Source organism: Nuphar pumila, chromosome 2 (assembly GCF_984573655.1).
Source record: "Nuphar pumila chromosome 2, dmNupPumi1.hap1.1, whole genome shotgun sequence".
NCBI lineage: Eukaryota > Viridiplantae > Streptophyta > Magnoliopsida > Nymphaeales > Nymphaeaceae > Nuphar > Nuphar pumila.
Window position 1 is genome coordinate 129,921,143 of NC_143250.1, and position 27,910 is coordinate 129,949,052.

The 27,910-nt window shown below is 36.9% G+C and overlaps 1 protein-coding gene across 1 annotated transcript in view; it reads left to right on the top strand.

Moving 5' to 3' along the window:
- Positions 1-27,910, top strand: part of LOC149847101 (diphosphomevalonate decarboxylase 1-like) — a 37,249-nt gene that overhangs the window by 7,575 nt on the left and 1,764 nt on the right. The window contains exons 4-8 of the mRNA XM_089996811.1: positions 12,416-12,479; positions 12,597-12,677; positions 25,415-25,501; positions 26,115-26,272; positions 27,664-27,712. Coding sequence (XP_089852937.1) covers positions 12,416-12,479; positions 12,597-12,677; positions 25,415-25,501; positions 26,115-26,272; positions 27,664-27,712 — 439 coding nt within the window. The remainder of the gene's footprint in view (positions 1-12,415; positions 12,480-12,596; positions 12,678-25,414; positions 25,502-26,114; positions 26,273-27,663; positions 27,713-27,910) is intronic.

The window sequence follows — 27,910 nt, forward strand, 5'->3', positions numbered from 1 at the left end:
AGGATAAGAATACCTGCATAAGAAATCTTAACAAATAAAGATGTGTTAGTTAGACAAGATTAAAACCAAACATCAAGTATAACTTACTAAACCTATCATACCAAGTCTTTGGCGCTTGTTTAAGGCCATAAAGGGCCTTATCTAATTGAAAAGCCTTTCCTTTGAATAACTATACCAAGCGGTGCTTTTATATAAACTTCTTCAACCAAATTTTCATTTAGAAACACATTTTTAACATCCATTTGATATATAAGCCATTTCTTCACAAAAGCAAGGCCTACTACAGTTCTAACTATAGTCATTTAAGCAATTGGGGCAAAGCTTTCCTCATAATCTACTTTATACTTTTGGGAGTATCTCTTGACAATTAACCTAGCTTTGTACCTTTCAAAAGTTTTTCTTTGAGTCATAGTACACATTTTTGTTTTGTAAATTGCATATGTATGCAATGTCTTTAAGAGAATACATTCTCTTAAGATAGTCTCATGATTTATTTGCATGTTCAAATTTTGTTAGACTCGAGCACTTTTTGATGTCAACACTACTAATGAGCCATGACATAATCTTGACGTGCCTCATTCTCCACTCACTCCATTTCTTCTCATAAGTGGCCATAACATTGGTCTTCTCTACCTTCGTAAGAGGTACTTCTTTTCCTCCTATCTTAGTAAGAATTAGCTTGGGTTTTGAATCAGACCCATCCACTAATCCCCACAACCCTTTCTCCATATGAAGTGCTTTATGATCGCTGCTCATGTTGCATAATTTATGTCATTGAATTTGATGGGTTTTATGGTGACGTTATGATTGTCATCCATGTTTACAAGAGCTATAAAGAGTAAAAAAAAGATAGAGAGAAGGGAGAAAAAGAGGAGAGAGAAAAGAAAACAAAGAAAATCATAAGCACTTCACCACCAAGAGAGCACCTCCAATTAAGAGCACAAACACTCCACCACCGAGAGAGCACCTCTAGTGAAGAGCACAAACACTCTTCCACAAAGTGAACACCATAATCTCACGAGTACTTGGATGAACTTTGCACAAGAGACTTTATCTCTTCCAAAACTTAAGTGGCACGCTTCCCAATACACCAAAAAAATTAGCTTGATCTCCAAGCTCTGATACCATGAAAGGAAACAAGGTCCTCCAAAGATATTCACCAAATCAACAAAGTGGACACTCAAAGAGTTCCACCAAAGCACCAAAAGAATATACACAAGCCACAAAATGGGCTTACACACAAATACCCACTAATGGAGAAAGCACAAGGAATAAAAAAATAATATTTTATTCACCATAATACATGCAAGAAGCATACATGAGTGAAGGGAGTCATCCGCAGCCAGTAGACTCCATAGACATTGGGAGAGTTCCCAACGACTCTTAATAGAGCCGTTGGGCTTCTCTTTGGTTTGAATGTTGACTAGTCAACTTTGTTGACTAGTTAGCTTTTAACCAAAAAGATTAACCTAAAAACTAACCTAATTACTAAACCTAGTTATATATATATGCACATAATATATATTTACATTTTTAAGAGGATCCATATAGACTTCTTCACAAAGGTCTCCATTTAAAAAGGTATTTTTGACATCAAATTGGTAGATATGACATTGTTTGATAGATGCTAAGGCTATTAATGTTTTTATACTAGTCATCCTAACAACCAGAGTAAAAGTTTTTTCATAATCAATTTCATATTTTTGCGAATACTCCTTAGCAGCCAACCTAGCCTTATATCTTTCTAGTGATCCATCACTTTTTATTTTTACTTTATAAACCCATCTACACCCAATAACCTTTTTTCCCAAAGAGTTGCCATTTCTCAAGTGTTAGCTTTGTTGAGTGCCTCTAATTCTAGTTTCATGACATCTAACCCAACACGAATGTTGCTTAGCTTCTTTAAAGTTTGAAGGCTCATGATGAGAATGGATCATCATTAGACAAGCTCTATAATTTGGATAAAAAAATCATGTCACAAATCTTTGAGGAGGTCTAACACTTCTAGAAAACTGTGTAGGTAAGGATTCCTCTACTTGGTCATCTAAAAAAAAGATTTTTTGAATATATATCAAAAGCATTTTGATGCTCATTTCTCTCACACCGAGTATACACACGAATATCATTAGGAGAATCATCCTTTTGAGGAGAATCGTTATCAAGCAATTTCATCGTCACAAATCATATCATTAGAATCATTTCTAGGTAATAAATCAAATAAAAAAGAATAATCAACATCTTCCTTGGGCTTTTGATGTTTAAATTCATTTTGGTCCTCAAGAAAAGTTACATTTCTGGAAATATAAAGTTTGATATTTATTTTTTTAACATCATAACACCTATATCCTTTTTTATTTTCACCATAGTCAATAAAAGTATTTTCAAGAGCTTTTGGTGAAAGTTTGTCTTGTCCTTGAAAAGGGACAAAACATTTGCAACCAAAGATTCTTAATTTTTTGAAATTCAGAGATATTTTGAATTTTTTTTCAAAAGGAGAAACATTTTTTCAAGATGAAGATTACATTCTATTTATAAGATATATTGCGGAAAGAGCGGTTTCGGCCCAAAAATTCTCTGGAACCTTTTTGAAAATAAGGAGTTTTTGTAGTTTCAATAAGATGCCTATGCTTTCTTTTGGTAAGACCATTTTGTTGAGGAGTTTTGGGACAAGATCTTTGATGAATAATGACATTTTGTTTAAGATAATTTTGAAATTCATTTGACATGTATTCTTCTCCGGAATCGGATCTAAAAATAGCTATATTATTTTGAAATTGATTTTGAATAAGAATATGAAATTCTTTAAAAATAGAAAAAACATTAGATTTTAACCTAAGAAATTAAACCCAAGTCTATCTAGTGAAATCATCGATAAAAACAATATAGTAAGAATATTCTCCCTTAAACATGACGTGTGTCGGTCCCCATACATCCTAATGCACTATCTCAAAAGGTCTTTTGGAAATGAAGTTGTTATGTTGAAAAGAGAGAGAATGCATTTTTTCAAGAATACAATAATTGCATGTAAATTCCTTTTCATTACAAAATTTCGCTAAGAAAGAAAATAGATACAACTTAGAGACATTAGGATGACCAAGCTTTTTGTGTCAAGCGATAATATCTTTAGATTGAACATGATTACAAAAAGATTTAGATGGTAAAGATAAAAAATCCATATAATATATGTCTCCTCTTCTATGGCCTTGACTAATCCGCTTCTCGGACCGGAGATCTTGCATATAACAATTTGAAGTCTCTTGGTTTTGAGCAAAGTCATCATGCCCTGTTTGTATCTTTCTCCTTGCATGGAAAATACATATTACTTCTTTATGTAGATGATATGATACTTACAGGGGATGACATTGAAAAAGTTAAGGAGACAAAAGAGAAGTTGACTACAATGCTTGAGATGAAAGACTTGAAGCGTTTGAAATATTTTCTTGGGCTTGAGATAGCATACTCACCAAGAGGATTACACTTATATCAACATAAATATGCTACAACCTTAGTGGTGAAGGAAAGACTAGTAGATGAAGTCAAAAGAGTTAACTCTCCTATGGAAGCAAATTTGAAAATGAAAGCCATAGATGGTGTTGAGTTAAAAGATCCTCTTGTGTATAAACAATTAATGGGAGCGTAATTTACTTGACCATATCCAGGTCAGATATCACCTATGCAGTTCATGTAGTTAGTTAGTTTATGAGTGCTCCCGGGATAGTTCATTTAGCTGCAGTTCTCATGATCATCAGGGATGTGAGAGACACAATGCATTATGGTATGATCTTTACTCGAGATAGGCTCTTAACTACTGGCTTTTGTATTTTTCTTGAAAGTTCTCTGATTTCATGGAAAAACAAGAAGCAACAAAGAGTTGCCCTTTCTAGAGGGGAAGCTGAGTTCAAAGCTTTGACTCAAGTCATTGCTGAGATCATCTAGATACGATGGTTGCTGAAAGAATTGGAGATCTCCAATGTGGACGAGACTAAGTTATATTGTGACAATATGAATGCTATTCATATTGCAAGAAATCCATAATTTCATGAGCGAACTAAGCACATTGAAATAGATTATCACTATACAATGAAGACCTTATTGTTTTAGAACATGCGAACTCAAAGAATCAGTTAGCAGATGTGTTTACAAAAACTCTTACTCCCTCTATTTTTAATTCTTTTCTTCCCAAACTCGGAATGATTCTGTTGCATCATCCTAGGTTTGAAGGTGTGTTAAGACTTATGTATTGCATGTAATTACACTCTGCATACTACCCTCTTTACTATTAAGTCTTATGTACATTATATAATTGTAAGGGGTAGTTTAGACACTTCTTTTCTTTTCTTTGTTGTCCTATTTGAATTGAAGTAAGATGTGCACAATGCCAACAAAAGGCTACACAAGTGCACAAACACAATATGGCCTCTAATGGACCGATTACAATCTCATAAAAGAGAGACACAATTGCACAAAGTTCACAAGAACACAAAGTGAAAAAATGTATTTAGACTAAAACCGAATATGCTTGTCAAAAAGCATAACTATACACATACAAAATGCTCTATTTATAGAGCCATACATGGAGTCAACTGCTTCCCAACAATCAAATTTGATTTACATAATAATAAAAAAAAAAAACTATAGTCTTTGTTGGACTGTATTTATTACAATATATAAAAGACCAAAATACCCTTGGTATACGTATATTGTATATGTATATATATACAATGTATTTTAACACTCCCCCTCAAACTTACGTTGAGATCACTGAAAGTTTGTTAAGAAGAAACAAAAACCGTGGTAGAGGGAGAGCTTTGGTGAAGAAGTCCACAATCTGAAATGAAGACTGAACATATGGTAAAGTAATCGTCTCTTTCAAGTATTCTTCTCGAACGTAGTAACAATCCTTCTCGATATGTTTTGTTCGTTCATGAAATGTGTAATTGTTGGTCATGTATATGATACTTTTGTTATTGCAACATAATTTTGAAGGTTCTGAAACATCAACACCCATATCTGAAAGTAAGGATCTCATCCACACGACCTCGATTGTTGCTGTAGCCAGATCCCTATATTCAACATCTGTATAAAGACACTTTCTGCTACTTTTTGCATCTTCAAGAAATGATGGAATCACCTACAAACACACAAAAACCTGTACTTGAGTGTTGGTTATTGGGATCTCCTCCCCAGTCAGATTCAGTATAAGCAATAAGATTTAAAGATGATAAAGAGGATAAGAATAACTCTTTAGATATAGGTGCATACTGAAACCTATGTCACATGGGTGCGGGTGCGACACTTTAAAAAAACTTGGGTGCGGGGTTGCGGCAAAAATATAAAAAAATTTATATATATATAAAGTCCAAAAGTTGAACATAAATGACCTTGGGTGCGTTGACTGCACCCAGGGTCAGGTTGACCGCATCGGGTGCGGGTGCGACGCGAGTGCGGCACGTAGTTGGAGAGTCCCTGTGACATAGGCTGAAACTGACTTGCAGTATGTACTGCATGCTCAATATTTGGTCTAGTAATAGGTGAGTACATTAGTGATCCAATAAGTTGCCTATAATGAGTTAGATCATTTAATAAAACTCTGTTTTCAGCTCTCATTTTGGCATTTATCACTTCAGGAGTGTTAGCATATTTTGTGTCTGTGATTCTCGAACGCGCAATGATATCAGCAACAAACTTTATTTGAGACAAAATGTATCTTCTTGGCGACTATGTTACTTCAATACCTAAAAAATATCTCTAAAAACCAAGGCCAGTCATATCAAAAGATTTCTTAAGCATAATTTTAATTTAAGCAATTTTCTTCAGATTATTCTCAGTGATGATCATATCATTAACATACAAGAGCAAAATGATAAGCGAAGTACTTGTAGATCTTACAAAAAGAGCAGTGTTAGTATAACATGACTTAAAAACAAAATTAGTTATAGTTCCACTAAACCAATCATGCCATGCTTTAGGAGCTTGTTTAAGCTCATATAAAGCCTGCCGAAGACGAAAAATCATACCATTTTCAATAGTTAGACCAGGAGGAGGATCCATGCAAACTTCTTTATTTAAATTATCATTTAAGAAAGCATTCTTAACATCCAACTGATATATAGGCCAATTTCTAATGGATGCTACTGTAGCTAGAGTCCTAACTGTGGTTATGCGAGCTACTAGGGCAAAGTTTTCCTCATAATCTATGCCATATTTCTGAGAGTATTATTTTACAACTAACCTTGCTTTATATTTTTCTAGGGAGCCGTCACTATTTGTTTTAACCTTAAATACCCATCTATATCTTATTGTCTTCTTTCTCTTAGGAAGATATTGAATTTTCCAAGTATGAGTTTTATGTAATGCATATAATTTAATTTTCATAGCTTTTACTCATTCTTTTATGTCTTTGGCTTCTTTATAGTTGAATAGCTCATGATATGAGTGAATTACTAGAAGACATGTCCTATAGTTTGAGGAAAAAGATTCATACGAGACAAACCTATTTGGAGGTCTAGGTATTCGTTCCTATCTTCTAACACTAGATTCTTGTATATTTGTTGGTTGACTATATTTTTTAAGGGCACATGGATGCTCCCTATTATCTCGCCTAGAATATTGTTTAATGTTATGAGTTGGTTCTCTTCTTCACTTGGTTCGTCATTTGACTCAACACTATCACTAAGTTTATCATCATTTTCAATGTTGGACTTAGGCAATAAGTCAAATAACAAGGCATACTCAAATTCTTCCTTAGGTTTTTCAAGATCAAATCCTTTTTTTTAAGAAATGTCACATTTCTCGATACATAAAGTTTATCATGTTTAAAATCATAGCATTAATAACCTTTTTTATTTTCGGCATTTCCAAGGAAACACACTTAATAACTTTATAAGAGAGTTTGTTGTATTTTTTAAGAAGCACAAAACATCTATATCAAAAAACTCTTAATCTTTTCAAATCGAGAGTAACCTTAAAGAGTTTTTCAATTAGAGATTTGTTTTCTAAAGTTTGAGAAGGATTCTATTTATTAAGTAAAGCATGGTGAGGGCGGCTTCGGCCCAAAACTTATTTGGGACTTCTTTTAAAGTAAGTAGGATCCTAATAGTTTCAATAATATGATGATGTTTTCTTTCAAAAATTTTATTTTGTTGGGGGAAACTTGGGACAAGATTTTTGATGCAAAATACGACGAGTTTGCAGATACAATTGAAAATCATTTGAAAGAAACTCTCCATTGAGTCAAAGCGGAAGATCTTAATATTTGTTTTAAATTGATTTTTAAAAAGATTATGAAAAATTTTAAAACACAAAAAAACTTTGGATTTGAGCCTAAGGAAGGATATCCAAGTGTGTACTAAGATCATCTATGAATAATCCCCCATTAATTTCTTTGATTCTTAAGGTTCTTTACTTACTGCGACCACTTTTTTGAGTTTGGGACTATCTAGTCTTATGTGTCTCTGTTCTTTTCAATAGTGACAAGTAATTTTTACCTTCCTTGTATCCTCCCCCATTGTATCATCTCCCATTATGTCCTCTATTAAATTTTTTCTCAAAATGAGATTTATAAGTTTTTACAAAGTTTTTGGGTCTTGATACGGCAAACACCTCATCACTAGACTTGTGCGTTCCAAGTTTAGTTTTTTCTTGACATATTTGAGCAAGGGATCACTTATAGAAGGAGCCGAAGTCCTATAAAGTAAAGATGACCTAACTTGGTTAAATTTTTGGTCGAAGACTATATAAGAAAGAGAATATTTTCTTTCCACTTGTTATTTTCTCATTTCAATTGTCGAACCTTTTCATTTTGGTTCCAACATAGCCAATTCATCCCAAATAGGGGGATAAGAGACCATAAAAATCTCTCATAATTTTATCCCTTGCTTGGTTGTACGTACCTTGTCTTGAAGATAATATAGTCTAACCATATCCTTTTGAATGAATGTGCTCTTTAAGAAGTTCCATGCATCACATGCTTTTTTGAACTTGATGATTTTAGTGGTGATCTTGAACTCCATGGTATTCATGAACCACGAGAGTATTTGAATGTTATTAGCCTCCCGATCCTCCATTTTGTCTTAATAGTCTTGCAATGCCTTCTCCTTTTCTTCTTTGAAAAGAGCTTTGATTTGATCTCCTTCTCTTCTCATTAGCTTTAGTTGGGATTCATTAATGGTCTCACTAACAAATCACCAAAGTTTGTTTTCCTTGATGTGGTTTTCCATTGCGCAGCCCACATCAAGTAGTTGCTTTCGTTGAGCTTGTAGAAGATGACGGAGGCAGATTCTCTTTCACCCATGCTAACCGTGAAGTGATTGGCTTGAAGTTGAAGAGCAAAGCTTGAAGACTACCACGACAAGTAGTGATAGGCTTGAAGTTGAAGAACAAAGCTTGAAAACTACCACCACAAAGAGAGCACACCTAAGATAGTTTTCAACACTTCGAGAGCCCAAGGCTTTGATACCATAAAATGATGCAAGATGTGAACAACCAAGGGCTACACAAGTGCACAAACACAATATGGCCTCTAATGGACCGATTACAATCTCATAAAAGAGATGCACAAAGTTCACAAGAACACAAAGTGAAAAAATATATTTAGATTAGAACCAAATATACTTGTCAAAAAGTGTAACTATACACATACAAGAAGCTCTATTTATAGAGCCATACATGGAGTCAAAAAAGGAGAGAAGGGAGGCAATCCAACTGCCTCCAATGGTCAGAAATATGACCGTTGGGAGCAGTTCAACGACTAGTTGGACTGCTTCTCAACAGTCAAGTCTGATTTACATAATAAAAAATAGAAGAAAAAGGAAAAGGAAAAGGAAAAAGACTATACAGTCCCTGTTGGACTGTATTTATTACAATATATAAAAAGACCAAAATATCCCTGAGATACATATATTGTATAAATATTATGTATATCAGGTATATATATACATGTATATATATATACACAATGTATTTTAACACTATTTTGTTTACATAAAAAGGAGGTCAACATTTTCGGATGATTGAATTGAGAACTCCTTTGATAAAAATAAAGTAGAACATGCATAGTTGGTCTCTCCCTCTTGTGTGCCTTTAACAAGTTGAGTTCCAACTGATGAATTAATAAATGCTACTGCTCTTGCTAAGGAATCCCATTTGGGAGTGCCAAAATAGCTCTCATACCACTGGTACCACCTAATTGCATCATCCTCCATGTGTAAAGTAGCCAGGTTCACCCTTTTGTGCTCTTCTGTTTGTGCTATCTTAAAGTATTACTCCACTTTAAATAACCAGTTGTTGGAGTCTTGTCCATTGAACTTTGGGAAGTCCATTCTAGGCTTCCTTGCTTGCATTTGACTATGGGTGCTACTGGAAGCTTCATTTCTTGGCCTTTCCATGGTTGCTTCCACTTTACCACTACTTTGCCCTTGATTTGAGGTCCTCAATTCTTGTAAACTTCTCAATATAGCTTCAAGTTTGATATCCATGGCTCCCATCTTCTCTTTCATAGAGGCCATTCTTCGTCTTTGCTCACTTCACTGTCCATAGCTTCGATCCTCTCATCATGCTCAACTCTAAGGCCATTAACAAAGTTTTAGGCTCGTGTGGTCATGGTTGTAGACTGTTAACTAGGTTCAGGTCCGGATTTTGGTGTAGTGAATTGGGTTCAGTTTTGGCGAAGTCTTAAGGCTCAGTTGGGTCTTTTAGTAGTGTCTCATGTGGGTTTGTGGTCAAAATTTAGGGTCAATTGACTGAGTTTAGGTGGGGTTTGAAGAGTGCTCAATGGAGACCGGTCGGAATTGGTTAGATTCTGTTTGGTACAGTTAGGGAAAAACATGTTGCACTTCAAAATTTTTATCTCCCTGTACAAGTGTCAAAAAAATCTGAATTTTTGTGGGTATGGAGTTAACATGTGTGGGAGTCTAAAATAAAAATTTCAGGTTAGATTCCAAGGAATTCTAGAGTTATGAATTTTTGAATGACCAATTTGCTGGGTCTGGTTTGGGGTTGGCCTGAGCATGTTATCACCCTTCCCAAGATCAAGAACTTGTTCTCAACACTTCCAAACGGCATCTCTTCACCAAAATTCGATTCCCAACACTTCTACACACTAAGAAATACCCAACAACAGAAGAAAACAATAATTCTCAATAGAAATTCTACCCAAGCGCCAAGAACAAGATGATCTTGGTCAAGAACTTGAGAACTCTAGCAAGGCTTGTAAGAATCATGTGAATTCAATAAAAAATTGACCCAAGATTATATACAATCTCAAACAATCAAAACCCAAGCTTCAACAAAGTTACAATGCAGCGATATTTCACATATATCTGACCCAAATGCTAATTCTAATCAAATATGAAAAATTCTTCAAAAGAATCGGCTGCCTTAGAAAACTCCAACATGGTGCATGCATGCACATGTGAGTTCAATTTTTTGGCACCCCACTTTGATTTCAATCACCCCAGACTTTAATTCTTATGTCATCTACTGCTTATATACTGTAATTTCATATATGTCAGACCCAAATTGAATCACCAGCAAGAACTTGGAAGTTCTCAAAGAAAAGCGCCCACTTAGAATACACTAGCAAGAAGGTGGCTATGTAACACATGGATTGAATCAAGATTTTACCCAAAAATCATGCAGATCTCTAACCAAGGCAATTTTGACATGAATCAACTCACTTTCTGATGCTCCTTCACATATCTTGGACCCAAAAACTTGTTTGTATAATTCTTGGACAATTCCACAAAATTCGGTCCTATGTCTAAATCTTGGATCTCAATTGTAGAGTGATACTCAACACAAGAACTCACAAGATTTGAGTCCTTTTACTCCAAAACTCAATAATGAATGATGAGTTAAGGTGAAAAGTCACCAATTAACCATTTTGCTACCGAATTTCTTCACGCGAATGGAGGTCCACCAATTGATTTGATTCTTGGATGTAGTAGACTCCCATCTTGAGGCCGATGGAGTATAGCTCCTCTATGGCGCCTCTCTTGATTGCAAGAACTCCGCAACCACAAGGTTCGTGGCCTGCTCTGATACCAAATGATACCAGCACCCTTGGGAGGTCATAGTAATGTAGGTGTTAGGAGAATTGGGTTGGGAAAATGTGGATGATAAGGAAAGAATGGCTAGCCGGCTAGGGGGAAAAGGGGAAATCAGCTAGTGAAGGAAGAGGAGAGGGCGGAAGATGGTGGTTTGGGAGGTTGAGGGGTTGCTGTGAAGTGGTTAAGGGGAGAATCTCTAGAGTTGTGGGGTTTTCCTAACTTTAGAGCCAATGAATTTATTTTTTGAGGAAGGGTGGTGTCCACAAGACATTTCAAGGAGAATTAGTCTTCAAATTGATTCCAAAACCATAGAATGAATTAAAAAAACTCCAGATAGCCTTTATATAGCTTAAAGCTAACTACTCTCATTTGTTACAAAATTTACCCCCATCCCACCCCCCAACTTAAATTACAAAAGTACATATGAGTCCCATGTAGCCGACCCCCTTATAGTGGACCCTACTACCCTGGGTAGGATAGGGTACATGTATCAGTGGACAACTTCCTTTTACTAATGAATAGGTGGTTAAGTTTATCAAAATGTGTGTCCATGTGTTTGAATGCAACTTAGCCTGCTCAAAAGGCAACCAATCTGGGGCTAGATATAATCTTGGACTGCTGCAACTAATCTATCTTATATCGATTTATGCGTGGTGCCTGTGTTTGCCATAATTCAGAAATGTCAATCAAGTGTTCCTGGCTAATGAAATGTTTCATTTTTTCTATCATAGATTATAAACTATTTTCGACATTGTTTAAAATGTTTTTCAATAACTTGGTGCTGGAAATAGGTTTTGATGTGCATCTATTTCCAATGCCAACATGCATTTATCTCAGATCACGTTTGTTGTAGCAATAAACTAATCAAGTGCCATTAAGTGGCATCATGACAAGATTGTGTTTCACTAAGATATTGGTTGAGGTTTGTAAGGATTGGTAATCTACTTGGGAGATTTGATATTTTGAAAATGATTTATACCTTATTTTGACTGTTTCTTCTTTGCTTCTTTTCCTTTTATGATAACATCCTGTTTATGGATGATGAAAGTATGCATTTCCCTCCAGGGTTTTGTTTAAAAAACTGTGCATCTTTATGGGATTTTGCAGTTTTTTTCTTTTCCAATCAACTACTTAGGCACCGGTCTGAACAATTGGTCGAGCATTATTAGGACTTTGTCAAATCATGACAAATAATTTTTTCAGCGATAAGTATGATCTGGAAATAATTTGGAAAGTTTGAATCAAATAAAAAATCATGAGTTGACAATTTTGGTGTGGAAGCATTTTCATTTATCTGTAGCATTCAATTGTATCAATTCATAACGCTATGTATATTGATTTCATGTGTATGGACTGGCATATTGCAGGCAAGGTTCTGGAAGTGCTTGTCGAAGTCTCTATGGTGGATTTGTTAAGTGGGTGATGGGTAATGTAAGATTTATTGCTCAAGTTTATTTTTCCTAATTACTACCTGGATTGATATAAATATTTGTTTTGTTTATCACATATATTTCCAATTTTTTAATTGAGATTTGCATTTTTTTCAAGGATGTGGCTGGAAGTGACAGCATTGCTGTACAGCTTGCCAGTGAAGCACATTGGGATGATCTTGTAATTCTCGTTGCAGTGGTAACTTTCAACTTTAACCTTGACCCCTTCATGGTTGGAGATCATGAGCTTCTCAAGTTGCTAAATGCATCATTGTGTTACATTCCAGGAATCTATATTTTGGGCAAAGATCACGGGCTCCTTGTATCTGTTCCTTTCCATTTTAAATCCCTGTCTACCCTATTGAGATTCCATTCCGGTTAGCACATATCATGCATGTTATCTTCCAGTTTAAGTAGGTATATTGTGGCTGATTCATCTGATCATGCGACAGATAGATTTTGTTAATTGTGTGAGTTTTGGACAGTGTTTAAAAACTTGTCGAGTCCACTTGGTGATTTGGTTGAATCGGCTCAACTTGGCCATTCATTTGGTCAAAAAATTGAATGACCAGGTTTTATACACGACTAGGCCGAGTCACAAATTGACTTGGCCAAGTCAGTTGAGTTTTCATATGATTCGGCCATGACTTCACTGAGTCACTCGGTTGGGCCAACTTTTGACTTGACTGAGTCATAGTCATAGTCATAGTCATAGTCATAGTCATAGTCATAGTCATAGTCATAGTCATAGTCATAGTCATAGTCATATATATATATATATATATATATATATATATATATATATATATATATATATATAAGATCACGTGTTTTCGGATCTTAGTCAATTCATGAAATTCCGAAATTTGGCTAAGTCTGGTAAGAAAATTGTTTGAGGCTCGATTCCGAGACCGATGTCTTAGAGTTTGGGTTTGACCCAGGTTTCATCGACAAGGTCGAGGCGAGCCAATTGGAGCGTGGTGAAGAGTTTTAATTTCGACTTTTAAATTCAAGCGAAATTCGGGTTGTTTTCGGGCGAAATTCGGAATTTGATATTCATGTAATATATCATTGGATGCACCTCGAAATTCTGAGTGTAATAGTATTTTACTTTTCTAAATTCGAGTTCCGGTTGGCCCGGAATTCACGTTTTTCTAAAATTTTAGCAGTTTGTTGAAACATATCTGAAATTGGATCGGATTGCATCCAAGGCATAGGATCCAAATTTTTATGGATTTGAGGCCCTAGTTAGGTCCTATAAAATCTGGACTTGATCCAAGTCTTAATCCAAATTTTTGTATGAGTATGGATTTGGATCTTGGATCTGAATCCGGATCCAAATTCAAGCCCAACATTTTTATGACTTTAAATTCAGCTGGGAGCTTTAAATTGAGGTTTACATCATATAAAAAGTCTCCATGGTCAACATGACCAATTTTGGAAGCCTTTGAATAATTAAGAATAAGTAAATTCAAAAAAATAAATTTATTAGTTTATTAATTTTTATTAATTTCGGGATTGGGTTAAGAGGGTTTAGGGTTAACCCTCTTCCCTAATTAAAAGGGGTCAAAAAGCCAAAAAAAAAGGGAAAGGAGTCCCAAGAGTTTCCAGCTTATTTAAGAGAAGAGGGGGGGGGGGCACGATACCCCTTCTCCTTCATTTGGCTTTAGAAAAAAAAAGAGAGAAACAGGGAAGGAGAGAAGAGAGAAAGGGGAGAAAGAAAGGGAGAGTAAAGGAGGTAGAAGAAGAGTGGAGGCAACGTAGCTCAGCCCTAACACCTTCTGCAGCCTCTATTCGTATTCTCCTATAAAGGTACGGGTACCCCTTCTTGAAACAAATGAGAAATCGGGTGGAGATTGGATTGCCATGTATCTTTTGATGGAAATCCATGGGGGAGCAATGGATCCATGATTTTCCACTAATACCCATTTACATATTCTGTATTTTCATGGTTTTTCAATATATATATATATATATATATATATATATATATATATATATATATATATATATATATATTCACCAAGTGTCTGCGTTGGCACTGGTGTTGTTGTTTCTGACAGCATACGCAGGCCCAAACTGGGCCTGTGTATACGCTGTTGGACCCAGCCGACAGGGTCGGCTGGGCTGGACTTACTCATTTAAAAAAAAAAAAAACTGTTTGATAATATACTGTTTCGATGTGTTGTGCTCTTTTGGGCCGGGCCACGGCAGGCCTAGCTGACCCAGTCAACTGGGTGCTGGTCTGTGATTTTCTGCCATCGAAAAAAAAAATTTAAAATAAAATATCAATATGATTTTATTTCTGTCTGAGTATTGTAGAAGGAGGCAGCCACCTGCGTAGAGAGAGAGAGAGAGAAAGAGAGAGAGAGAGAGAGAGAGAGAGAGAGAGACGGCTGCACAGAAAACTAGTAAACTCAATAATCAGTTTAGGGCTCCTCTCTATATTAAATAGAGGGAGGCAAAAAGGGAAAATTACAGCTAGGTCCTTATAAGAACAAAATTTTAGAAAACCTCTAATATAAGATAACTTAACCTAAAACCACCTATTCTCAACACTCCCCCTCAAGCTGGAGCATAGATATCAATCATGCTCAGCTTGTCACAACATTTTGAGAAATTTGGCCTAGCAAGAGGCTTTGTAAACATATTTGCAACTTGGTCTTCCGACTTTAGGTACTTGGTAGTGATATGACCAGCTTGAATTATATCTCTTACATAGTGACAATCAACCTCAATGTGCTTTGTTCTCTCATGAAATACAGGGTTGTTTGCTATATATGTTGCCGCTTTGTTATCGCACATCATGGTCATTGGAGAGGAAACCTTCACCTGGAGATCATGAAGAACAGTGCGAACCCATATCAATTCAGCAGCTGTTTGGGCCATAGCCCGATATTCTGATTCTGCACTCGACCTGGAAACCACATTTTGTTTCTTACTTCTCCATGAAATCAAGTTGTTTCCCAAAAACACACAGAATCCTGTGGTAGACTTTCTATCTACTACAGATCCAGCATAGTCAGCATCAGAATATGCTACTATCTCCAGAGTTCCACCTTTCCTGAACAATAACCCCTTTCCAGGAGAGGATTTTAGATATCTGAGAATCATTATGGCTGCATTCCAGTGTACCTCAGTTGGTTTGTCCATAAACTGGCTAACTTTGCTTACTGCTAAAGCAATATCCGACCTGGTCACAGTTACATATAATAACTTCCCTACTAGGGAGCGATAGCTTTTGCTATCAACTGGTTTTGACCCTTCTTCAAACAACTGAACTTTATGGTCCATAGGAATATTTGCTGGTTTAGCTCCCAACATGCCTGTTTCCTTTAATAAGTCAAGAACATACTTCTTTTGAGACAAAACCATCCCTTCACGGCCTCGAGCAACTTCTATACCCAGAAAATACCTGAGTGAACCAAGGTCTTTTGTAACAAAGTGTTTTTGAAGATGAGCCTTTGTGGCTTCAATAGCTTTCACATCATCTCCTGTAAGAATGATGTCATCCACATATACCACCATAACAACAATGCCAGAGGTAGTTTTCTTTATAAAAAGTGTATGATCTACTGCTGATCTATTAAAGCCAAAGCTTGACATCACTTCAAACAACTTTTGAAACCATGCACGAGGACTTTGTTTCAAGCCATAAATCGCCTTTCTCAATCTACACACCTTCTGACACTCCCCCTCAACCTCGAATCCTGGAGGTTGTTGCATGTAAACGGTTTCAGATAGATCCCCATATAGAAATGCATTTTTCACATCTAATTGGCACAAGCTCCAACCTTGCTGAACTGCTAATGAGAGAACAAGACGGATGGTACCCATCCGTGCAACAGGAGAAAAAGTTTCAAAGAAGTCAATTCCATATGTCTGAGTATACCCTTTCGCGACTAATCTGGCCTTGTACCTTTCAATAGAACCATCAGATTTATACTTTATTGTATATACCCATTTACATCCAACAATGTCAGCATCTGCTGGGGACTCAACTAGATCCCAGGTATGCTGAGATATTAATGCTGTCATTTCTTCTTGCATAGCCAGCTTCCAGCGAGTATCAATTTCTGCCTGTTGATAGTTCAGAGGAATAGTTTCAGCAGATAAGGCTGAAATAAAAGACTTCATCTGATGTCCAATTCTGGCATGGGAGACAAAATGAGATATGGGATATAAGGTACATTGTCTTGTCCCCTTTCGTAGAGCAATAGGCCTGTTATCATCATCCTGGAGATCACTATTGTCAGTAGAACTTACCTCAGGAGAAGAAGAAGATGAAGGCTCTTGCGGAAGTGGAGCTCTACGCACATATACCAATGGAGGATTATTAAATCTGGAAGTGGATAACGTTTGGTTCGGTAATGAGGGGACAGATTCCAAAGGAAAAGGAGGTATAGGTAATGGAAAAGACTCAGCTGGATCAACCTGCAGCGAGGAACCAGGAATAGAGTAATATGGAGAGGATTCCAGGAAGGATACGTCCGCACTGACATACTCTCGGCGAGAAATAGGATCATAACATCGATAGCCCTTTTGATTTTTTGGATAACCGATAAATATGCATTTTGTAGCTTGAGCGGCTAATTTATCACGATCCGGGCCAAGTTTATGTACAAAACAAACACATCCAAATATTTTTGGTGATAAAGAGAAAAGTGGAGCATTAGGTTTTAGGATATGTAATGGAATTTGATCACCCACAGAAGACGAAGGCATGCGGTTGATCAGATAGCAAGCAGTGGTAATCGCATCACCCCAGTATGACGCAAGAACATTAGATTGAATCATAATGGTCCTGGCAACATCAAGGAGGTGTCGATGTTTTCGCTCAGCCACCCCATTTTGTTGAGATGAATAGGCACAGGAAGTTTGGGGTTGGATGCCATGATCTTGGTAAAATTGTAACAGACTTTTTGATTTAAACTCGAGAGCATTATCAGTGCGAACAATCTTGACAATAGATTCAAACTGAGTTTTTATTTCAAGAATTAGGGATTTGATAATACTTGGAACTTCAGATCGTTTTTTTATTAAAAATACCCATGACAACTTAGAGAAATCATCAACAATAACAAGATAATAACGACACTGAGTTCTAGTAGAAATCTTACTAGGACCCCATACATCTGCATGAAGAAGTTCAAAAACTTTATTACTAGACTGACTCTGACTCGAAGGGAACGAACTTCAATGATGCTTGCCCAACTGACATGCCTCACACTGAAATGATGTGGTGGAAGGAATCTGAGGAAAGACCGACCTAAGCTTTGACAATGAAGGATGACCAAGACGACGATGCCACTGAACAGGATTAAATGAATGTTCCACTGCAACATGAACAATACCCATTGGATGATGTAGGTAGTAGATTCCATTTTCTTCATAGCCTCCACCAATCTTCTTCCCCGTCAGCAAATCCTGAAAATGACAACCCATTTGATCAAATATTACTCTACAGTTTTGTTCTTTTATAAGGCAACTAACAGAGAGTAAACTTTGAGGAAAATTTGGAGCATGAAGAGCATTTTTCAACTGTAATGAGGAAGATAGAGAAATATTTCCCTGACCAGCAACCGGGGAGGAGCTCCCATCGGCTAAGGAGACTCCAATCTGAGCCTTAATATCCTTTAGATCTGAAAAAAACATGAATTGCCACACAGATGTCTGGAAGCACCAGAGTCAATAACCCACTTACTATCAGTCGGATGAAGATGATTTCTGGTCGAAAATGCAACACCAGCAACAGGAGGAGTGGAACTCAAAGGTCGAAGAGCTATCAGCTCATCATATTCCGCACGACTAAGGGTGATACTACTCTCATTTTCAGCTATATTCTTTTGTACATTTGTTGCCTCGATAGTAGTCACATTTGCTTTAGGAGTATATGACTTGGATGAAGAAGAGGTTGGCCGACCATGCTTATCCCAGCAACGATCTTCTAAATGTCCAGATTTTCCACAGAATGTACATTGAAGCTTTCCTCTGCCTCCCATACCACGTCCACGTCCTCGTCCTCTGATATTCTGAATATTTCCACGCCCATAACTAGATGGGATAACAAGAGCAGATGACTGAGTTATTTGCTGAGATTGTGGCAGAGAGATCGCAAGTCTACTCAGACGATTGTAAGCATCAGCAAGAGTGGGAACATCTGATCCAGTCAACATTTGAACTTTTGCAACAGAAAAATCTTAAGAAAGACCTGTAAGAAAACGAGCAACCATGGTTTGTTCTTGATGATCCTTTTGCTTCGAGCAACAAAGAGGCCTGTGAGCATTAAGTCTTTCAAACGCAGCTTTGACAGAAGCATAGTACTGGGCCAAGGTCTGATCTCCCTGTTGCAAATTATATATTTCCTGTTCGACTTGCAGGATACGACTCACATTCGTTTATTGTGAGTATGTATCACGAAGATTGTCCCACATCAATTTGGCTGTATTATAGTAGATCAATCCATCTGCAATATGGGGTTCGACACTGTTCATGATCCATGACATAACTATGTCATTATCTTCATCCCATGTAACATATTTTTCCAACTTCTCAGAGGGTTCGCCTTCCAACAAAATGTGTTTTCGACGATGTCCAGATACCGACATCATAAAAGTTCTGGACCACCTGGCATAGTTGGTTTCATTCAACCTTACAGAAGAACCATACGAGAAGGGGTTGGCAAACGCCTTATACTCCCCAATCTGTTCCATTTTAAATCACATTTCGAATTTTCAGCCATACTGCTCACAAGAAAAAAAAATAGGTAGATTTTTCAACACTGTAAGGAATCAGCCCCGCTGTTTTCAAACAAGAGAACAGTCCACAACCAGCAGGTAATCACTCCTGCTGCTGTTACGACAAAAGGATAGCTGCACCAAACACACCACAACCAACAAAAATATTCCGTTGCAACACAGATGAACACGACAATTGTTGTTCCCCCAATCATATAAAAGCATAACTACCAATAAGTCTTCAAAAGACAATTCACTAGAGAAATCATATCTCTATCACACGCAGCAAACAAAAAAAAATTCCAGAATCACGGCATGCTCGCAATCAGCACAGACAGTATAACAGTCTCGGCTGGCACGCAGCATCACAGGCACTGCAGGAACAGCAGCAGGAACTTGTCAATCTCCAGAGAATCACGACAGGAGATGACAAAACAAACCCCACAAAAATAATCAACGAAAAAAAAGGTTACGGCTCCAGGAAATCACGACAGGAGCTCCATCCTTAGATCGTGACACCCATGACATTCACGACAGCATGTTGTAAATCACGACTGCTAACACAGGAGGTTTCTTTCTTCAAAGTACAAACAACCATACGAAGGTAATCAAATGTTATCAGCTACTCAATCCAAAACAATTTTTTTTCCAGATCTCGATCAAGAGAAGGAGGCCACTATTGAGATCTACTAACACAGGAAGTTGCTGGAACTGAAGATAACGCCCAAGTTAATCATTAGATCTGATAACAGATCTGGGCCAGATCTGTCATCAGATCTAAAACAGAAAATCCACACCTGGTTCGAGATTGCAGCAGCAGGTCACGATCACGCTCCTAATGTGGGTCACGTTCCTGGTGGGAGATCACGCTCCTAGGATCGGATGCTTTGATACCATGTAGAAGGAGGCAGCCACCTGCGTAGAGAGAGAGAGAGAGAAAGAGAGAGAGAGAGAGAGAGAGAGAGAGAGAGAGAGAGAGAGAGAGAGACGGCTGCACAGAAAACTAGTAAACTCAATAATCAGTTTAGGGCTCCTCTCTATATTAAATAGAGGGAGGCAAAAAGGGAAAATTACAGCTAGGTCCTTATAAAGAACAAAATTTCAGAAAACCTCTAATATAAGATAACTTAACCTAAAACCACCTATTCTCAACAAGTATGCTATGGTTTCCTGACAGCATACACAGGCCCAAACTGGGTCTGTGTATATGCTGTCAGACCCAGCCGACAGGGTCGGTTGGGCTGGGTGTTTTAGATAAGAGAAAAATAAAATAAAATAAAAATATATATATATATTTATAATATAAAATAAAATATTTAACTATGGGTTTGTTGGGTTGTTTAACAAAGAAAAAGGAAAAGGAAAAGGAATTATAGTGCATCATGTTATATATATATATATATATATATATATATATGGGTGTTGGTCTCCTTGAAATTTCAAGTATACAGCGATAGCATTGAGGCTGTCTAGCCTTGACAGCACGCACAGGCCTGGGCTGGGCCAGTGCTATCAGGCCCCAGCCGACTGGGTTGGCTCAGTCATTCAGCCTGGAGGTTTAGCCCAGGGTTGACATACTTGATCCAGCTGACTGGAGTCAGCTGAATCTGTTTGGGACCCCAACCTACGGGGTGGAAGTCTCATGCTGAAGCGAGACCCTGGTTCTTCAATGACATATAAACACGTGTTAAGAGTGGGTATTTCATCAGTTGCATGTACTTGACCAGATTGTGCGAAGGTAGGCTTGCACTTAATAAAAATTTTCATTTTTGCCAGTCAGGTGGAGTGTGATAGGAATTTTGTGTTGGTATGTATGTGACATGTTAAAACAGAAATAATGCAGTGATAATTGCACATACTTGAGAATAAACACATTGATGTTTCCTTTAAGAAAACGTGCATCTACAAGCATGTGTGCACATGATGGAAATAGGTAGTGGTTTACTTCACATATAACATGTCCTGGTTTATGCATATGGTGCATCGATGATCGAAATGAATCGTCGAGGGCTTGATAAGCCCGAGCTATGAGATTGCTTTTCCTTATTCATTTCAATGCATTGCAAAGATCATGTTTTTCTATATTTCGTTTTATTGCACTGTTCTACATGTTTCCACGGGCCGGAGTCCTGTGATGGCTCTCGCGAGATAGATGCGAGCTCTTATCTTTATTTTTGCATATGGTGTTGCAAAACTTAAGGAATTGATTTTTAATAAAAGGTAATAATAAAGCACAGTGTAATATACCTTCTGGGATCACCCATCTGGAGAATGGGGATCTTAGAGATCCGGTCTTGGGGAGACTGTGAGGATACAAAACTCCGTGTGCTTAATTTTGGTCCCCTGAACCCGATATTGAGATTCCTTCTTCTGGCCACGGTTTTAGGGAGAGTCCGCCACTTTACCTGGGGGTGGTGTGTTTTGACACAACTGTTATTTTTTATACCAAGAAAGTGACACTTGTGGGTGTGGGATGTCCCTTGTGTCACCGGCATTAGATGTGAAGATCTAATGTTCCGAAGGTGATTCGGTCGGGGGCTAAGTTTGGAACCAATTAATAAAATACAAATTGTGTGCTAAGCTACCTGGGAACCTAACTTGACCTCGGGGATTGTACCAGTTTGGTGTATCCGCGGGCAACGGTAATTAAAAAGAGAAACTTAAAGTTGTATGCATTTAATAGGGCATGCATATGGAAATAAAAGAGTTAAATGAAAGATAATAAAATGAATCATGTACTGCACAAAAATCATGCATTTTTCCTGTTATGCATTAGATCATGCATACTTTAATGGTTCCCTCAATCCATACATGATGGTGAGCGTGAAATGTTTATTTCTTGTTGCATGCTGAAGTTTTATTACTGACTACTGCTTTACTGTCTTCGCATGCTTAGCATTTATGATTATTGCATGAATAAATTCTTAAATGCTATAAACTGTCTTGTATGTATTTCCCTCAATTGTTGCATGATAGCGTATCTTAACCCTTTATCTCACTTGTTTCATTAAGAAGTAGCTGTGCTCAGGATTTCGATTCTGACACGCTACTTTATTGGTTTTTCGCAAGAACAGGTGATCAGTGAAGTCGACAGCTATTGGAAGGGCGCGAGAGTCACACTGAGTTTTTGACAGCTTCATTGGTGAAAAGAGTGACTCTTTCTTTTTGGTCTTTCAGTCTAGTGTTCTTTTCATTTACTTATTTCCGTCAGTGGTTACATTATTTTCTATTGGGTAGAACACTGTCCTTGAGATTAATTCTTAACTCCTGAATAAAGAGATTGGTTTGGTTTCTATGGATGATGATTGCAATTTCGTTTGTGGTGTTTGGCTATTCAGTTGGAGTTGGAACTGTGAGGACCTCGGATCTCTAGGAAGTTTTCTGCACTGTTTAAAAAAAAATAATTCCGCATTTTTCAAAGGTATGAGTTGGGGTCGTTACAATATATATGTGTGTGTGTATCATATACATTTATATATTTAATTACCTATACATTTGTTGATTCAATACATTTAAAAGTTAACATGACCCAACTGAGTCACCAAGTTGACCCGCTGAATCATGAGTCAAGCATTACCGAGTCAATTCCCAAGTTACAGGAAGTTGAACATATTAAAAGGCTTCTTAAGACTCATTTTAAAATGACTGATTTGGGATTTCTGAAAATTTTTCTTGACATAAAAGTTGCTTATTCTTCTAAAGGATATTTGATTACTCAATCTAAATTTGCTTTAGATATTGTTGCCAAGTCAGGGATCTCTGATGATAAGAAGGTCGATACTTCTGAAGTTGTCAATATCAAAATGAAGATTGATGATGGGGAAATCCAACACCTTACAAACTACTTATTGAGGCACTGTCATATCTCTCAATTATGAGGCCTGACATTGCGTATGCAGTTAACACAACGAGCCAGTTTCAGCATGCTCCCACCCATGTTTATATGGGAGCAATTTTGCATATTATTAGATATATCAAAACTTCTATTTTTTTAGGACTTTTCTTGTTTGCTTTTTTCTCTTTAAATTTACTTGCTTATATTGATGCTGACTAGGGAGGAGACCCCAATAATCAACACTCAACCACTGGTTTTTGTTTATATTTAGGTGGCTCGTTGATCTCTTAGCTGTGTAAGAAGCAACAAAAAGTTTCTCTTTCTTCAACCAAAGCTTAATACTGAGCCATGGCTACAACCACTATAGAAGTGGTATGATTGAGAAGGACATTCAGATTCAAGGAGCATCACGAATTTGCTGTGGCAACAAAAGTTCGATCTATATTGCCAACAACCAGATTTTCTATGAACGAACCAAACACATTGCGATTGACTGTCACGAGAGGAGTACCTAAATGGCACTATTGATCTTTCCTATGTTACATCAGAATATAAATTGGCAAACTTATTCACCAAGCCTCTCGCTGCTAATAGATTTCACTTTCTCTTAGGCAAACTTTCGGTCATCCAACTGTAAGTTTGAGGTGGAGTGTTATATATATATATATATAGGTTAGTTTAGTTAAGTTGTCTTTTAATTTTTTTGTTGGCTTTTGACTAGTCAACCATAGAGTCATTAGGGGTCCAACGACTCTATGGTTCCTCTCCCTTGTAAGCCCTTGTCTTGTATATAAATTGGGGTGAAACCCCCTCTCTTATGTATGCTTCTTGCATGAACATTGATCAATAAAGTATTATTTTTATCTCTTTTGTTTGTCCCTTTAGTGGGTGTTTGTGTGTGTTCTCTTGGTGCTTTGGTTTTCCTCTTTTGAGTGTCCACATTGTTGTTCTTGGAGAACATTTTCGGAGAATCTTGTTTCCTTTCATAACCACTACCACAACCACTCCCCAAAATTTATTTTTTTTGTTTTATATGGACCAAAATGGACTTGGTCAAAGTTGACCTAGTCCATATTGGACAAAGATAACCCTGGGTGCAGGTTGACCACACCCGGTGCGGAAAAAACGTGAATTTTGCCGCACTGGGTGCCACACTTGCACCCACGTTGCGTCGACGTGGGTGCCACAGCCTCTTTGGCGAATCCGTGTGACTTAGCCTATACGTACATTTACTCTAAATTAAAACATGCCTAAAAGACAAAATAGAAAAAAACTCAAACGCATAAGGTCATGTTGATTTCTTTCTTATGTTTTTATCCTATTTCTTGTTTCTCGGATAGAATGGATCGTGCTCAGCAATGGGATTAAATTGAACAAGTCACTGGACTGAAATCAGAAAAGAAAAGCAGTGTGCAGCATGCCTAGTACAGGAGTAAAATTGACTTATGAAGTACAGGAGTAAAATTGACTTATGAATGAAGTGTTTTCTCTCTTATTTATTTTGACAAATGAAATGATGGATGGGAATTTAGTTGTATTTGCAATCTAATTGAAAGGCAAAGTCTGAAGTACCAAGGGAAACACAAGTTAAAAGGTGGGCAAAATGTAAGACTGATTTCTGCATGTTATCATTTTTATATTTATTTTCTCAGCTAAAAGAACAGTTATTCTTGTATTTGAATAAAACTGCCTAACATTTGTTATGCTTAGTTCGTTATAGTTTGCTTTTCTTTATTGATTTAGTCCTAGTGGTTTCTTACTGCCCCCATAGATGAAAGTTTGATCCTTTGTCTTGATGAGGGGTTAAAAACGAATTTGAAAAAAGATGGGAAATACTTTATGCTCAGAATAGATAAGTTTGTTTTAGTTCAAATGAGAACACTGCATGAAGAATGTTACTGATTGGGACTGTATACAATTACATTGGATCAGGTCTTTAACTTTCATGCTGTTTCTCTGGTTTCAATGGATAACATGTTATTTTTCTTGAGGATCATTCTAGTGTTTCATGAGTTTTATTTTCTTGTGTTGTGCACCTTATGGTACTGTGAAGCCATTAGATAGAGGTAGCTAAAATTTATGCTGTCGGAGTTGACAATGTCATAGGTATTACTACAGCCTATAATACAATGATTTTACTAAAATGGATTTTGTAGAATGGATGTTATGTATATATATATATATATATATATATATATATATATATATATACATATCAATTATATGTGTTATATATATATATGGATGTTATATATATAACATCCATTTTTATATATATATATATGTGATGATGATGATGATGATGCAGATGGGCAGTTTTCTGAAGATTTTTATGATGTCAATTATATTCGCTATGAAATGCAGGTAAGTTCACGACAAAAGGAGACAAGTAGCACTACAGGAATGCGTGAAAGTGTTGAAACCAGTCCACTTTTAGATTACAGATCAAAGGTATCATTGGGACTAGCTATGGTTTGTTTTCTTGAATATGGTGCCATAATTCCTAGAATGTTTTTAGAAGTTTGAACCTTTTGTGATGTTTACTTCTGGGATACATTCTGTCGATTAAGTTCATATACTCTTTTTCAATTGACATGTATTGGTTAAGAGAAGATAATAGATCCTGACGTACAGAATGATGACTAGATGATTAGACCTAGAACCTGTTTCCCAGGAAACTAGAATTGTCAGGAGTATAATGTGTCATATGGAGTAGCTGACTTGATAGATTCATTCTGGGTTTCCTGCAGATGCAGGTGAGTCAGATTGAAATGCTCTGCTCAATGCCATTTATCTTGATGAAGGCTGGGCAATACTTTCTGTCCATGTGGCTTGATGTTTAATCTTGTTCCAATTTGAAATTTCTGATTACTATGTTATTATATGCCTGAAATTCAAATCCTTGCTAGAATTTTAAAAGCTTGTCTACCCAGCATTATTTTGTCATTTACAGGTTGTAGTCCTTAACCGTGTACTTCAAATGGAAGAAGCTATTAGAATGAAATTCAAATCCTTGCTAGAATTTTAAAAGCTTATCTACCCAGCATTATTTTGTCATTTACAGGTTGTAGTCCCTAGCCGTGTACTTCAAATGGAAGAAGCTATTAGAAGTCGCAATTTTGCATCTTTTGCCAGTTTAACCTGTGCAGATAGCAATCAGTTTCATGCTGTCTGCTTGGACACATCCCCTCCAATATTCTACATGAATGACACATCACACAGGCATGTTCTTATTTATCGATACTTTTTCTTTTCTAATTTAAGGGTGTGTTTGATACTCTCAGATCTCACATCCAAGTGATATGCTCGGATCTATGATATGAGGATTTGAGGTCTGACCCTCCAAGGTTGGATCTCCGCCCCTCCCCTTTCTCACTTTTGTCTCTCAAAAATTGGATTTGAGATCTGAGGTAGCCTTCAAATCTATGTCACACGGACTCGGCTAGGGAGGTGCCGCACCCGAGTCGACACGCCCCGACACGGGTGCGGCCTCGGACACGGCCTGGACTCGGTCAACGCCGAGTCGGACTCGGTCAACGAGTCCAGGCCGAGTCCGTCTTAATTTTGGACTCGGTCAACGTTGACCGAGTCCAAAAATGTCTATTTTTAGTACAAAAAACAAAAAAAAAGAACTTTTTATATATTTTTTAAAAATATATATATAGCATGAGTCTTAAACATTAGGCCCAGAAAAAAAAAATTATTCTTAAATTTTATCATTTAATTCTCTCTCTCAATCTTAAAAGCTAATAAATTCTCATCCACGAGTACCAACACTTTTCATCCACCAAGTTCTCTCTCTTACAAAAGCTAATAAATTCTCATCCACGAGTAGCAACACTTTCTCATCCACCGAGATCTCTCTCTCTCTCTCTTTTTCAAATCTAGCTTTGAAAAATTAAAAGCTTTTAATGCTTTTAATTAATGTTATGAATTTTAGCAAAAGATATTTAATGATTTACCAGAACATGCTTTTAGTTAATGCTTTTAATTAATACCTTGATGATGTTTTATTCCCATGGTAGCTAAGACTCGGCTGAGTCAATGATAAACTCAGCCTAGTTTGGTTCTAACCCAGTTATACTACTATTTTAAGTTTTAACTCAGTTAGTTCAGGATCTTAGACAACTTGGAAGAGTCACGAGCCGAGTCCAAAATTTATATAGACATATGCACACACTGGATATATATATATATATATAAATTTGCTTTTTAAATATATATATATATATTTAAAAAGCAAATATATATATATATATATATATATATATATATATATATATATATATATATATATATATATATATATATATATATATGGCCGAGTCCCCGTGTCCAAAATTTTTAAAATTGCGCCGCACCTGTGTCGCACCCGCACCCGCACCCATGTGACATAGCTTCAAATACAAGATCCTGTGTTTGTTATGCCTCAGGTCTTGGCGTGGGGCCCGTCCCGCATCAGTGCCCCCATGCCACCTCATATCTGAGGTCTGAGGGTGTCAAACACACCCTAAGTGGGCTATCAGAAGACGCATTGATCCATGTCATTTTGCTTTGCCTTCATATTTCTGGATTCCTGGTGCACTAAACTAAAGGTTGCTTTGTGGTTTCAGAATAATAAGCTGTATTGAAAGATGGAACCGGTCTGAAGGTACTCCACAGGTTTGTATACTTTCTAATCTGCAATAAGTCGGAGTAATTCGACTGTAGTACTAATATAAGAAAATAAACTGCCTGACATGGGATTCAATTCAATTGATTGAAGTGGTCATGAGGCTGTGGGCTTTAGCCTGACTAGGTCATCTAGGTCCAAGAATCATATACAGTCGGGAGCCTATCCTGGTCAATTTCTGAGCCTTA